Source organism: Podarcis gaigeae (genome assembly GCF_964106915.1).
Source record: "Podarcis gaigeae genome assembly, chromosome: 1".
In the NCBI taxonomy this organism is placed as follows: domain Eukaryota; kingdom Metazoa; phylum Chordata; class Lepidosauria; order Squamata; family Lacertidae; genus Podarcis; species Podarcis gaigeae.
In genome coordinates this window covers 93,057,129-93,072,473 of record NC_139678.1, presented here as the reverse complement: position 1 = coordinate 93,072,473, position 15,345 = coordinate 93,057,129, and the positions used below count along the sequence as shown (strand labels likewise).

General features: G+C 42.6%; 1 protein-coding gene across 26 annotated transcripts in view; it reads right to left on the bottom strand.

Moving 5' to 3' along the window:
• The window catches only part of KALRN (kalirin RhoGEF kinase), a 523,049-nt gene that overhangs the window by 66,725 nt on the left and 440,979 nt on the right, over positions 1 to 15,345 (bottom strand). For 4 of the 26 annotated variants that reach the window (XM_083722235.1, XM_083722237.1, XM_083722236.1 and 1 more), the window contains exon 1: positions 10,521 to 10,703. The exons of 19 other annotated variants lie outside the window; for them this stretch is intronic. In XM_083722235.1, the coding sequence (XP_083578361.1) occupies positions 10,521 to 10,608 (88 nt within the window). In that variant the 5' untranslated portion in view covers positions 10,609 to 10,703. Of the gene's footprint in view, positions 1 to 10,520; positions 10,708 to 15,345 lie in introns of those variants that run through there. 3 more of the 26 variants (XM_083722231.1, XM_083722233.1, XM_083722234.1) reach the window with 1 other exon arrangement.

Genomic DNA, 15,345 nt, shown 5'->3' with positions numbered 1-15,345 from the left:
TCAGGGATGGTGGAAGCTGTAGTCCTGAAATGTCTGGAGGGCAGAGTTTGGGGATGCCTAACTTAAGGGATCACTTAACACACATGTGCCTTCTTGATCACTTCAGTCTATGGAACTTGCACACACAATGTTTGCTCTGCACTTGTGAGGAGTCTTTCCTTCAGTGTTGCACTTCCTATGCTCTGGAACTCCCTGCCTATTGAGGCCGACAGGCATCTTTATTATGCTGTTCCTGCCTGTTTCAGCAACCTATACAGACATGTGATTTGGTTACATCTGCTTTTAAATTTGATGTTTTACCAAGTTTATTGTTTTATGTGCTTTTAAATGTTTTTTTTATTTTATTTTTAACTGTATTGTATCACTGATGAGTTTTCTGCCCTGGGCTCCCTTCAGGAGGAAGCATGGGATATAAATCCAATTAATTAATTAATCACACAGAGAGGGGGGTTGTTTCTAAATAGCATATTTTGGTCATTTTACAGGGCTGCTATGGCAACAGTTGCTTAAGAGATGCATTTACAGAAATAGAACAAATTATACAAGTTATTTTGTGTATTTATTGCAGTAAGTGAATCACTACAGTTCTTTCAACCCTGGCACGGTTATGCTAGAATTGCTTATTATTTGCTCTCACCCCTCTCCCACAATCACCTGCAGTACTCCACTGCTGAGAGCAGTGCACAGATTATGTGGCATGCCTTCTCCTTGGGCAGCTGTGGGAAGCCCTGGGCATCAATTAGAAAACCGCATGCACAGTTTCCAGGAAAGACAAAACTAAGATGTTGTTCTAGTTAAGGCTGTGTGTTGATCCCAGATCTCTTGGAGGGTAGTTATTATGCCTCTTCTGATTAAAGACACCACAACAATTCCATCTGGAAAACCTGTGATTCGGGACAGGCTAAAGCCTAGTTCTCACTGAGATGATAGGTCTGTGTCTGGGCACAGGTGGGGGCTCACATGATTTCAGTGTTCTTCCACTGGCATAGAAAACTGGCATCTCGGGGAAAGCATTCTAGCCTACATTTCTCCCCACCTTGTCTATTGCTTATGAACAGGATTTTTTAAAAAAGGGATGAGCACTCAATCATAAAAGCTTCCCCATCTGCAGTGGTGTTGCCTAGACACATTCACCACCTTAGAACCATACCTCAAAAAAGCAAGTGGGACAAAAATCTAGGGACTTGAAGAAATATTTAGCTTGGTTCATTTCATGGCTGCCCAATGACACGTGAAAGCTGCTCAACAGCATAATATAGACTGCCCTTAGCATCAGAGTTTGGAGGAATTCTGTACCCTACCTATAACCCTAAGTTTCTCCTTATATACAATGCCCTCCAAGTTTTTCCTCTCGTGTGTCAGACCCTGTGGTTTAGGGACAAACACGTTATGCAAGGTTCTGCAATTTACTGATACAGTGGTATCTCGGGTTAAGAACTTAATTCATTCCGGAGGTCCGTTCTTAACCTGAAACTGTTCTTAACCTGAAGCACCACTTTAGCTAATGGGGCCTCCTGCTGCCGCTGCGCCGCCGCTGCATGATTTCTGTTCTCATCCTGAAGCAAAGTTCTTAACCCGAGGTACTATTTCTGGGTTAGCGGAGTCTGTAACCTGAAGCATATGTAACCTGAAGTGTATGTAACCCGAGGTACCACTGTAGATCCAAATCTTAGATTTCCTGAACTAAATTCACTTTCCCTTTGTACTGGCCACTAAAAGTCTATTGCTTAGGTATCTTAAGCTGCTAATGCATTTCACACACATTTCCCACAGGCTTCAGTCGCCAACATAGCTCAGAACTTTCTCCTACTCAAACTTGTTGAGCTTTCATAGCTTGTTTAAATAACACAGCACTGTGGTACCTTATCAGTATTGTACTTTGCACTGAGCAGCGCATTGCAAATAATCATGTTCATTGCCCCCTTTTCTTCTTAAATTTAAACTGATGAACTGCACAAATCCATCAGGACACCCTTCCTAAACATTAAAGGAAAATTTTACAAAGAACCAATTGCCATTTAACCAGTTGGCATGTTATGTCCAAATTTTCAACTTAGCCATGAACTGGACAACCCAGTAAATGTTACCACCTCAGCTTCCACATTTATAGCTTGGAAATTATATTACTATGATGACAAATATTAAGTATCTGATCACTTTAAATGATCAGCTGATTTAAGTAAATTGTTCATTCACTTCAGCAGTTTTTAGGAAGGGTGCAATTGCTACTGTGCAAATCATGCATTTCCCAACATGCCTGAAGAGCAAAGGAAAATGCCAGGGAAAGGTGAAGGGGAATCTAGACTTGCCAGGTTTAGGATTTTTTTTTCAGTTTGCATTGCAAAATTTTCTGATGCCCTGGAGCAGTGTTTCCAAATGTATCGTATGCATACCTCCAGGGGTATGTGAAAATATTTCAATGGGACATGGCAGATTTTTTTTGTTTTGTTTTACTTTATCATAAATAAAATAGTAATATTAGGACTACCCACAAATTATCTTCACCCGGGAAAGGGTATGCCAGTAGAAATGAATGCTCAAAAGGAATATGCAATTAATTTAAGTTTGAAAAACACTGCCCTAAAGAGTGGTTTTATTTAGCTTGCCTAATATTGTATTTCCAGTTGGTATTTATTACTTGCTATTATTAATGAACTTACAAATCCATTGTGATTTAGTAAAGATTACAGCTCAAACCTGGCTAAAATACAACTTTGTCTACTATCGCTATCTACGATCTATCATCCCTGACCACTGGCCATTCTGACTGGGGCTACATTTGGAGGGCCACAGATTTCTCATCCCCAGATTAGAATATTAGACTAGGTCTGGAAGGACAGCAGGACAGTTACCATCTCCCAGTCTAACCTAGTTCCCCCAGAAATAAACACTAAAGTCTAAAAGCAGAATGACTCTTAGAGATACAGTGGGCCCAAGAGTCAAGGTCTATCTCTCTCATTTCTTATCAAGACAACGTTGTATGTTCAAAGGTCAGCACACAGCCTTAAAGGAAAAGCATCAAATTTTAAAACAGTGGCACTATACCAGAATTTTTCTGACAATCAAAAGATCCTGCTAGTGGAGGTTTTTTTAGACGTACAAATATTCTATGCGTTGAACTGCATGTTAGGGTAGTTAAATGATAGCAGATAGGGAAAAGATATACAGAGTTCAATTTGGCAGCAAAACTACTAAAGAGAAGACACAAAAACGGTAGCAGTTGATTGGTTTCTTTAGACAGGTGGGTTGCCCAGAGAGCTACAGTGAAGAATGGCTGCCTTGGCACTGACATTGTGAAGAGAAGTAAACCTGCAACAAGTAGATATCAGTGATGATGGAGTTTCAAAGTGCCTTACAGGAAAAGGATAAAAATATAAAACTACAACAAATTGTTTTTTAAAGCACCAAAACTATTTAACCAACACTAACCCACTATCAAAAACAATCAGCTAACAATAACAATTAGCCTTCCCCCTGAGCCACAAGATTTGTAGACTACCTAAAAAGTAAGCTCAGCAGTTAAAAGTTCATAACGAGAAGAATTTGAATGTTTAAATAGTTAGAAAAAATAGAATATGCAGTAGGAATGGGAAGCCTTAGGGAACAATGGGAAGATGGATGGGAAGTCGAAGGAATAGAATTATGGAATGTATCAATTCCTTTCCCTTTCCCTTCTTTCCCTTTTTTCTTTTTTATTCTTCAGTGTGTGTGTGTGTGTGTGTGTGTGTGTGTGTGTGTGTGTGTTTGTATAAAACCAGTGCTCAAAAGAATGTTTTCAATGTCTTTCTGTTTGTAACCTCCTATGAGAGTCTTTGGTTAAGCACTATTGGACATAGGTACTAAAAAAACAAAAACAAAACAAAACACCTCTCTTACTGTTTTAATTTCACAGGCTCCAAAGGCTAACAATGCATGTAACCCACAAATAGTTATTTGCAATTAAGGGTAGGTTTTTACCAGTTTCTCATAGAAAAGGTGAAAAAACTCAGGTCCAGAATCACAGGCCTGCACCCTTTGTTGCCACATAGGAAACGCAAACAAACATGACCAGTTTGCGTTCCAGATACCATGAAAGCACTAGCTTTCGGGGGGGGGGGGCATTACCCTCCCCATTCCTATCTCCTTCACATGAAGATACCTAGGTCTATAAAATGTAAAGTCAGAAGTTCAAAGCTACAACCAGAGATATCCTTATGATACAATGCGTCCATAAGGGGAGTGCTGTCTTTACATTAAAAGTAAGCTAGAGTTTTGTTGTAATTTTCAGTTGTACTCAACACTTCTTGTTTTGATGTTGTAAAAGAAAAATCTATCTCTATCTGACTCATTGGTGGAATCAGCAACCATTTCATCTGAAGGCAATTTAGAAATTGCTATTTTGGCCAATTTGAGAGCCCCACATATCAGCTTAAACAAAGAAAAACAAGGATGTCAGAAGATCCCATCACAGGTTGCACCATAAGTATCTTCTGCTTGACTCTGAAATGAATTGAGAGGTAGAGGGATAGAGTATGATCTCAGAGAATTTATCTGTGTGTGGCCAGCAAAAATAGATGGTGTTCCACATAATAGGTACATACCAAAACGTTATTCCAGACTGAATACATTTCTATTTCTGGTGAGGCACTGTTCTAATATTTGAAACCCATACATTCAAGTAGCCTTGCCTGAATCTTGTGGGCTCATTTTTTTGGTTTGGAAGGTACTAGCAGCCTAAGTAGGAAGTCAAGTATCAATGAGCCCAAGCTTCAGCAGAAATCCAAAGCCAAGTTTCCCCTCTTGGAAAAATTTGGTTTCACATTTTCTCTAGTCCGATTTAGATTTTCCTTGCTAATGACCTTCTACAGAGCAGGAAACACTTAAGCCATAGCTTAGCTCTACTTATCTCAACTTACATTTTCAAGGTACAAGGACATGGGAGAGTAATGCAGAAAGCAAACTGCACAGGCTTTTAAAAAGTCTCAAATACAGTGGTACCTCTGTTACAAACTTAATTCGTTCTGGAGGTCAGTTCTTAACCTGAAACCATTCTTAACCTGAGGCACGCTTTCGCTAATGGGGCCTCCTGTTGCCACCGCGCCACTGCCATGCAATTTCCGTTCTCAGCCTGGGGCAAAGTTCTCAACCCGAGGTACTATTTGGATATTTAATTTGGCACATTTTACTAGAGAATCTTCTGCTATTCTATTTTATGCAACAATCAATATTAGTAGTTGTGACCGTGGTTTATATTGTATGTGTGGTGCACGATGATTTTTATGGTTATTGCTGTTTTTCCTTTTGTTATTTTTCTGAATGGCTAGCGCAATAAAAGTCGATGATGATGATGAACCCAAGGTACTACTTCCAGGTTAGTGGAGTTTGTAACCCGAAGTATTTGTAACCTGAGGCACCACTGTACAATTCTTTAGAGATAGACACACGGGAGCACCTATGACTTTAACTCCATTTGCATGTTCACCAAAGAGTACCTTTGAAATGTCTATGGCCCCATCTGTACTATATTTAAAGCTTAGTTTAAACAGTCATGGCTTCCGCCAAAGAATTCTGAGAAGTGTAATTTGTTAAGGACGCTAAGAATTCTTAGGAGACCCCATCCTCCTCAAAGTGCTACAGTTCCCAGAGTAGTTTAACAAGTAATCCCTCTTCCCAGGGAACTCAGGGAATCACAGCTCTGTGAGGGGAAAATGGGTTGCACTAGCAAGCCTCAGCACCCTTAACGAACTACACTTCCCAGGATTCTTTGGGGAGAGCCATGACTGTTTAAAGTGGTATAAAACTACTTTAAATGTACAGTGCAGATAGGGCATATGTGCCTCTCTTTGTGTAAGTGCATACACATGAGAAAAAATTGTGTATTTCTTACTGGTCGGGAACCAGAATGTGAGCACCAACCTAGTATCACTAAACCAAAAAGCAACAACTGGGAGCTGTCTTTCATAGGCAAGTGATACGGTAATTGTAACATTTATTGGGTTTAAAGGTTCAACAGCAAGCCAAAGTAGGGAAAGTGTTCTCTGTCATTTGTTTTCAGGTCACCTTATGTCATAAAATTATGTGCCTGTCCCTGTAATGGGTCCTCTGGATGTAAAGATCCAAACTTGAGAGAACCGTATGACCCAGACCTTGGATTACCAATGGAAGTCCAACAACATTTATATGGACTAATTTAAAGTCAGGAAGACAGACCTGACTTTCTAGGGTCCACATTGGGGCATTATCTTTGGGACATTTCTCCTCCTGAGCAAGAGCAGCAGAACATGGAGAATTTTTTAAAGCCCATATTTATGTCATCCACACCACCAGATATTCTTTGTTAAACTCCTATATTCTGCACAGCAAGTGTTTCTCCAACTCCCAAAGGAATATTACAACCAGAACCTAGAATCACGAAATCATATAATTGTAGAGTTGGAAGGAACCATGAGGGTCATCTATTCTAGCCCGCTGCAATGTAGAAAACTTTGACCCATGGGGCTTGAACCCACGACCGAGATTAACAGTCTCATTATAGCTCACCTAATGTTCTGATTAGGTAGCAAGAACACTAGAGATTTCCCTACTGTTATACTGAACTGCAGCTATGCAAAAAGGTCCAGTTTATTTCTCACAATAAAAAACTTCACTCATTGAGATCTTTGAAAGGAACCCACAAAGCAACGACTAAGACACCATGCTGAACTCTGTCTATCTGAGTCTTTTTGCATGTCCACAACCACCACCTACACTTTATAAAACAATGCTGTACAACTGTTGTAACAATGAAAGTTTACACTGGATTTTGAATTTGCATTGCTATGGTGGCAAAAGAGGGCATATCTTGTTGCTTAGCATTTCTTGTAAAGAATGCAACAGAATGGTTACTGCCTGCTACAACTGGGGGTGAAATGCAAATAGCAGAACCGTATGACCACAGAACAGAAGCCAGATTCTGACAGAACAGAAGTCAGTTTCTGGAAAGTCACCACTTTTTAATCACAGCTAGAGGAAGCAAAATTATTCCTGGGGCATGAAAATATATGAGCACTTAGATGAAACCAAAGCAACTGGCACATACGGTATTTTTGAAGTTTAACTTCTCAATCTTTTTATGTGAGAAAATCAAATATCTAAGGTACTTTAAAAATAAAGCGAAGCAGACTTTGAAAATTAAAGAGTGCATATGGCTTATTAAGTCTGTTGAAGGAGATTTCTGCCTTTCTAAATGTTTCTCAAACTACATGCATATGCTGGGTGAAAAAAGCACCCATGGATGGTTATAAAATTTGTGGCTATGCAGTTCCCTAGCAAATACATGAGACCCATGAAGAAAATTCCTCAAGTGTGAGTAATAACAAAGCATTAATATACCGTATTTTTCGCTCTATAACACGCACCTGACCATAACACACACATCGTTTTTAGAGGAGGAAAACAAGGGAAAAAACATTCTGAATGAAACAGTGGATGTATCATTTTTGTGCTTCATGCTGTGGCCACAGACATGTGATCTGATGGTGAATTTGGGCTGACCCAATGCAAAAATCCTGAGAATCCCTGTGCATCCATGGTTTGTAACCACGTTTTTGCACCATTGCAGCCCCAGGCAACAGTGGGTGCGTGATTTTGGGGGGGCAGGCTGTAGCCATGGACATGCTATGTGCTCTGATGGTGAATTTGGGGTGACCCAATGCAAAGATCCTGAAGAGCCATGTGGATCCATGGTTTGTAACCATGTTTTTGCACCATTGCAGCCCCAGGCAACAGTGGGTATGTGATTTGGGGGGGGGGGCAGGCTGTAGCCATGGACATGCTATGCGATCTGATGGTGAATTTGGGGTGACCCAATGCAAAGATCCTGAGAATCCCTGTGGATCCATGCTTTGTAACCACATTTTTGCACCATTGCAGCCCCAGGCAACAGTGGGTGCGTGATTTTTTTGGTGCAGGCTGTAGCCATGGACATGCTATGTGATCTGATGGTGAATTTGGGGTGACCCAATGCAAAGATCCTGAGGATCCATGCTTTGTAACCACATTTTAAGTGGGGAGCGAAGGAAAAACAAAGAAGGGACATTAGAGGGGTGTGCAGAGAAGCAGCTGGCTAAGAATGCAGGAGAGGGATTTAACGGGAGGGAGGAAAGAAAGGCAAAAGTTTCCCCCCACCCAAGCCAGCCATCTCTCTCTCTCTCTCTCTCTCTCTCCCTCCCTCCCTCCCTCCCTCCCTCCCCCTCTCTCTCTCTCCCTCCACCCCTCTCTCTCCCTCCCCCTCCCCCCTCTCTCTCTCCCTTCCCCCCTCTCTCTCCCTCTCCCCCAGCAGCACCGGAGCTTGCCTGGAGGGGAGGGGCTTTCCCTGCTCTTTGTTCCGTTTCAGCAAACACAGCAACGAAACAGAGGAGGGTGGGCAGTAAGACCCTGAGGCAGAATGCAGGAAAGCAGCCGCTTTCTCTTTTCAGGTTTCGCTTCTCCGTGCAGCGTGCAGCGCCGCGATTTGATTTTTGCATGATTTTTCGGCTCCAGGGACCACACATTCGCTCTATAACACGCACAGACATTTCCCCTTCCTTTTTAGAAGAAAAAATCTGCGTGTTATAGAAGGAAAAATACGGTATATTGTCTTTACAGTTCTGTAGAACAGGCTAGTTTTATAGGCTCAAATTGCTGATGGGCAGTGGATAAGGCTAAGCAACAGTGCCTAAGGCCTCCTAGGGAAGTGGTCCTATAATAAGAGAAAACAATGTTGGGGAGGAACCAACTCAATGGGATTCTATGAGAGAGATAAGGAACCCAAGAATGATTTCCATAACCATCAGGCAAGGTGAAACATCCACCTTATCTTGCATAGGTAAATGGACTTTATTTTAGGGTCATTGTTATGGACCTGCTTGCAACCGCCAAGAGATCCTCACACATGGAAAACCATGCACACACATTGGCAAAAGAGCATTTTTCAGCTGAGAGGCAGAGGTGAGAACTGAGCAGTGGCATAGCGTGGGTTGTCAGCACCTGGGACAAGGCAAGTAATTTGCACCCCCTAACCCGTGGATTTGTGCCCCCTAACCCTAACCCCCAGATGTTGCGCCCGGTGCACCCCCCACGCTACGCCCCCCTGCACCCCCCACGCTACGCCACTGGAACTGAGTTCCCCCCCCCAATAGGTGATAGGAGTTGTGTAGCCCTAAGAACACTGCACAGGCAGTTCCAGAAACAGTCTTCTTTTCCCCTGCCTGCCTGGAATCCAGAAAGCAATCTGTGCACAGAAGCTTTTTGTCCAAAAAGCTTTTCTGCTGGACTGAGCAAATGCACTCTCCTTTTCAATCTCATTTGTTCATCTGTAAAATAGAAAATAATGGCCTTTCTCACAGAGGCCAAACCTATTAAGTACAATACAAATACCAATTATCATTGTTTACAACAAGCACTTATGACCATTGATTATGATACCTTCTTGCTATAGAAAACAAAGTCAGGAATTATACAAACTACATAATGTAGTTAACACCTTGTCATCCCACCCACTTCTGATGAATCGTTTTAAATGCAGACTGAAGTCACTATTGTCTTTTGCAGGAACACAGAGAGAAAATTAAGAACCCCCACTCCTATTATATTTTGTCCAAAGTCAGCAGAAAGAGAGGTTTGGAATTTCGTTTATTTATACACAGCGTTTACCAAAGTATTTTGAATCTGCAATCTAGAAAAAAAAACCCTAATGGGAGGGGAATAAATGCTTTCAGAAATATTGTAGTTCTTTCTCACAACTCCTTCAGCAACAGTTTGCTCTTATCGGCAAAGCAAGGTCACAAAGTTGTCTGCAGAAAAACTATGAACTCTGCTCCACTCTCCAGCACACACACTTTTTATCTCCGAGTTGGTTCTAAAATACAGCCTTGGTTCATTCAATCATTACATTTGTTAGTTTATTAGTATCAAACAGTCTTTCTGGGCCTATCCTATCTTTACACAGAAGCATACTCCACTGAAATGGATGGGGTTTACTCATCACCAAATGCACAGAGGGCTACAGCCCTAAGGTCAAATGAACATATAGAGTGCATGGGCATGTAGACAAGAATTATAGCTCTCAAAGTTGTGGTCTCTGTTTGCACTTCCTTAACCAGCAGCATATGCTGGACAGAAACCTAGAAAGAAGTCTCTCTCTCTCCTGGCAGAAGACATCTGAGGATATGTGCAAACAGAGATACGGAGTTGAGTGACAAGTCAGCAGCAACTAGAACCCACACACATATACCACTTGGGAAGGGTGCAGATTAAGAAGCACAAACTTCACATCAACATGCTATTTTTATGGCAGTTTCTATATACAGTACAGCTTTTTCCTAGCCCCCTTAGGGAAAACTCTTGAGCACCCTTCAAACACCAGCCATATAGCAAAGCCAGGGTTACTCATTTCAAGTTTAATATCCCCAGAGTTAGGAGTAGCAAACATTTAGTTTTGGATTTGAACAGCCTACCCTCTTCCTCCCAGAGCTCCAATGTTCAAACGAGAAGCACATCCAGTTTAGTAGCCGGCTACCAACCTCTGCACGTTGGGAAACAGCAGCAACACTTGGCGAGGAGCCAGCCCAAGCAAGGCGTGCTGGTATAAGCGTGCCTCCCACCCTTCATTCTGCCTCGGGGGTACTCATGGCAACCAGGCTCCGCGGAATCCACCAGCTGAGCGCAGCACACTCACACCAAAAGTATCGCACCGCAGAGTAAGAAAGAAAACTACCTTCGGAAAAAGAGGCGAGCAGAGGGAGGAGCTCTCTGGAGACAGGGGCAGGGCCAACCCCCAGCTGGTGCTTATCTACTCTTGCCTGCAAGACTGGCTCGGAACACGATTATGCAACGCGGACGAGAGCGGAGGAGGGAGCGAGCGAGAAACGCACCTACTACGAATCGCGACGCTCTCCTCTGTAGCCAAAACATTGCACAAGGACTTCTTCCGTCTGCTCGGAAAACAAATGACAACCTGTCCTTGGGGTAGACGTTGCAAACAATGAAGTAGGCAGTATGTCACTTTCGATTGCGCCAGCTTTAAATAACAAAAACCCTTATGTCTGCGACCATCACATCTGTGGTATACTGCAATTAGCTCTCTAAAGATAGATCTTTTTTTTCCCCGTCCGCGAAAGCGGGTGGGGAAAATCCACAGGTTTCCTGCCCGCTTCTTCTCAGTGACGGCTCTTTTATTTTTGGAGGGATCCCGGGCGATCAATCAGCTATTATTGCGAATTCTGGTTACAGCTTGTCGGTGGTGTGGACGGAGAAACAGCGGGTAACCAACTTGCAGCTTCTTGGTTCTGGCGCTGCCTGTTTTCTCAGATGGCTCCTGTGCAGAGTTGCTAACTAGCCAGAAACTGGCCGTGTGTGCCATTTTATTTTTTTAATGAAACTTTTTAGGGCTTGAAGCTGCAGCCAATCAAACTCGAGGGCGGGGGCCGTTACTGGGACTGGTTGAACAATTAGCAAAGAAGGAGATATCCAACAGGTTAAGCTTTCCCCCAGCTTTCAGATGCAGTGATGAACGAAGTTTCCCCTTTCCTACAGTTTATGGGGTTGTTGGACTCCAATACCCATCAGCCAAATTGACCAGTTATCTGGTATGATGGGAGTTGTAATCAGCAAGACCTATTGGACCACAGGTTCCCCATTCCTGCTTATTTTAAAGGCAGAATGGCAGGGTCACTAAGAAAATTGGCAGCCCTGGTTGTATCAGCTGTTTGTGAATCACATGCTGACTCCTCTCCAAAGCACAGTCCTTTCCTTCAGGAGCCACTTACCCCAAGGCTACTTATAGCATATATATTAAGATAAACATTGAGTTTAGAATGCATCACTTGGGAATGTTACAAGAGATAAAACAGAAGGCTTATTTTAAAACAAACGTGTGCAAGTGTAGCTAATATAGGTTTTTATTTCATTTACAGTCACATAAGGTAAGTAATTCAACTGACACAGCTCACCAGCACAGATAGACTATAACAGGGAAAACTGCATCTGCTAAATTTCAATATGCCATGGTGCAGCTGCTAAAACAAGAATTTTAATCAGGAAAAAGAAGCAACATGCCTAATTATTGCTGCATAATAACCAGACATTCAGCAGGTGAAAATGTTCATGCATGAAATGCAAGGCTGAGGAAAACTTCACCTGTTGTATTTCTGCCTGTCAATGCAGAAGGGCTGCCAATAATAAAAAAGGTAATGTAACCATTCTGAAGTGAGCTACACATGTCTAAGTAAGCTTCTGATGTTGTGTTTCAGTATTTATATAACCCTGGTGTTCTTGCTTCCAATTTCAGAACAATAGTTTGCTACTGAGGATGTTATATGTCATAATTCAGTTCTCAGGAATAATGAATCAACTTCAGTGGCACTAATAAGTAGGTTCATGACTCAATACTTTCAGCAGTGGTTTGTGTACAGTACCAGAGTCCAAAAGGGTGTGTGAATGACATCTTTAAGCAATGTCAGGCTTGATGTTTTAGCAGGGAAACCCAGCCTTCACTGTGACTCCTTGCCACTCCCTTCCTTGTTTGTTCTTCAAGGTAGCTTTTTTATCTATTTGAAGAATACCACAGAGAGCTGTTTGCTTTTCTTAGTCTAGTATGGTGTGATGCTTCTGAACTATAAATTCCTTTGGAATGTTCTTAATAAATAGTGGTATTATATTAGGGCCGGCAGCGTCTTTGACTGGCCCTGCTCTTGTGCCTTTAACAGCAGCCTAGTAATGAGAAATTAGGCAGGTGAAGGCTTTTACTGCCATGGAAATAATGTGATGAGAGAAGTTCCACCTGTTTAATTGAGCCTCTCAGCCTGTTGTTAAAATCCCAGGAACAGGGGATGGGAGGCGACATTTCTTATCCAGTGTACCCAGCACATGGAAACCCACCAATCAACAACATTTAACATGCATGCCTGATGCACCTGGGATTTTATAGAGACGTTTCCAAGCTGATAGTAAAAATAAAAATAGGTGGTTTTTTTTCACTGCTTACACATAAATTTGCACAATAAAGTGGTAGGGGAACACCCTGATAGATGCCGACTGGAGAGCAGCTACATAGTTCTTTAAAACTGAACCTGGAACAGTTGAAGCATTAGGATTTAATTGTGTGCAATGAAGTTCAGGATGGATGGACTCCAAGTTGGGGAGCAAAGCATAGTTTCCGTCCCATAAACAGAGCAGTTGCTGTCTAGTTAGCACCCACTCCTTAAGTGTCCTGTAGGTTGTCCCCAGCACATGCAAGTAGTTGGTAGAGCATGAGACTCTTAATCTCAGGGTCATGGGTTCAAGCCCCACATTGAGTAAAAGATTCCTGCATTGCAGAGGGTTGGCCTAGATGACCCATGTGTACAATAGTTTTCTCATTCTGTTGTGCTTCTGTGTTCCACCAATAAATCTCTGAAGGCTGGAGATTTATTGGTGGAACACAGAAGCACAACAGAATGAGAAAACGAAGGATTAAATCATCACTTATTGCAACAGACAATTATTGATTTGTGTTTGTAAACGATGTGAAATCCTTTACATTTGCTTATCAACAACTGGAACTCATTGCTTCAGTGTACGCTAGAAATACACACAATGCACACCCACCCACCCTGGTAGGGCTCCTATGTCTTTAACAGAAGTAGCATTGGCATAAGTGAGCAGGTGAAAGTTTTGTTAGCATGGAGATTATGTGATGGGGATGGCTTAATATTTTGAATTTGGCCTTTGCATAGGTTTTAAAGCTCTGACAGTGGGAAGAGAGCTGGTAATGCTAGAGTGTTCTTTTGACTTTACAGCACACCACCTTTCTGCAAACCCTCCACAACCGAATCTCTCAGGAGCTATTTCAGCTCTCTGACAAAACGTGATTTCCTTCTGAGCCACCTAGAGGGCATTTCTATCCCAACAATAATCATAGAACAAAGCTGTCCTTTATGGTTCTGTCTCATGCCTGTATTGAAATCATTTGTGACTTGCTTCCATCTGAGAAAGACAGGTTGTGACAAATAACGTGCCATCTGTTCCACTGAAAGAAGATGATGAAAATACTGAGGTTTCCAATGGAAAGTTGCAATAAAATATCTGCCTTAGCAAAATATTTATTCAACTAACCAAATGCAAATTTCCCACCAGCCTTGTTTCTCCACAGCTAAGGCAAAAGAGAGGCATAATGGACCATTGTCAGCTTTTGAGGAAGTATACAGGTGCCATGAATACCAGCGGGAACATAAAGGAGAGGCAAAATGGTTTCTTTGAGAGTAAGCAACATTCTCAATAAAGCTAAATGTATTTTTTTTTTGGCCTGTGGAAACATTCCAATGATCACTTGATTCCTCAAATTATGGAGGAAGAAGCAAACCCTAAAGCAGGCAGGTTCATGCTATATTAAACTTCAGACCCACAGTTTCTGGAAAATAAACTAGTTACTGGAAGAGCAATCTAACCAAACCTGCTGTTTTAATTTTGAAACAGACATGCTGCTGTAGTACTTCAGGGCAGGGAAAACCACTGCGTTATTTTTGAGTCTTGTGTGATGACACAAGTATCAAGAGGTAAGAGTGGGGTTTCGGGTAATTATGACTACGATGTTGGGATACGGGTTGACTGTAAATGAGGATTGAAAGATCCAGCACTGTCTGACACAACATTAAACATACTGCAAAGAATAATGGATGATTAAGAGCAAATTTTCAACAAGTTACTCTCCTCTCCCTTGTCTATATAACCATGAAAGGACCGGGAGAGCCTGTGTCACACTACTTCTATCTAAATACTCTACAAACACCAGTTTTTTAGAGCACCAATGTAGGTTTGGATCAGAAGTTTGAGAATCTTGCAAACCTGCATTCCATATCAAAAAGAACAAACGTTTCTTCTTATGGAAAATGGTAACTGCTAGCTTCAGCTTTGTGGCTGCCACTGTAATCTACAGAGAAGTGGACACTCACATACCGTATTTTTCGCTCCATAGGACACACTTTTTCCCCTCCAAAAATGAAGGGGAAATGTGTGTGCGTCCTATGGTGCAAATGCAGGCTTTCGCTGAAGCCTGGAGAGCGAGAGGCATCGGTGTGCACCGACCCCTCTCGCTCCCCAGGCTTCAGGAAGCTATCCGCAAGCCTTGCAAGCCCGGCGGGAGTTCCCGCGGGCTCACAAGGCTTGCGGGCAGCAGCCTGCAGCCCCAGCGAGTGTCCGCAAGACTCGCGCACCCGGCGGGAGGTCCCGCCGGGTGCGCGAGGCTTGGGGCGGCAGCCTGCCGCCCGAAGCACGCGGAGCCCTCCGGAGGGCTCCCCGTACTTCGGGCGAGTGTCTGCAAGCCTTGCGCGCCCGGCAGGAGCTCCCGCCGGGCGCGCGAGGCTTGGGGCG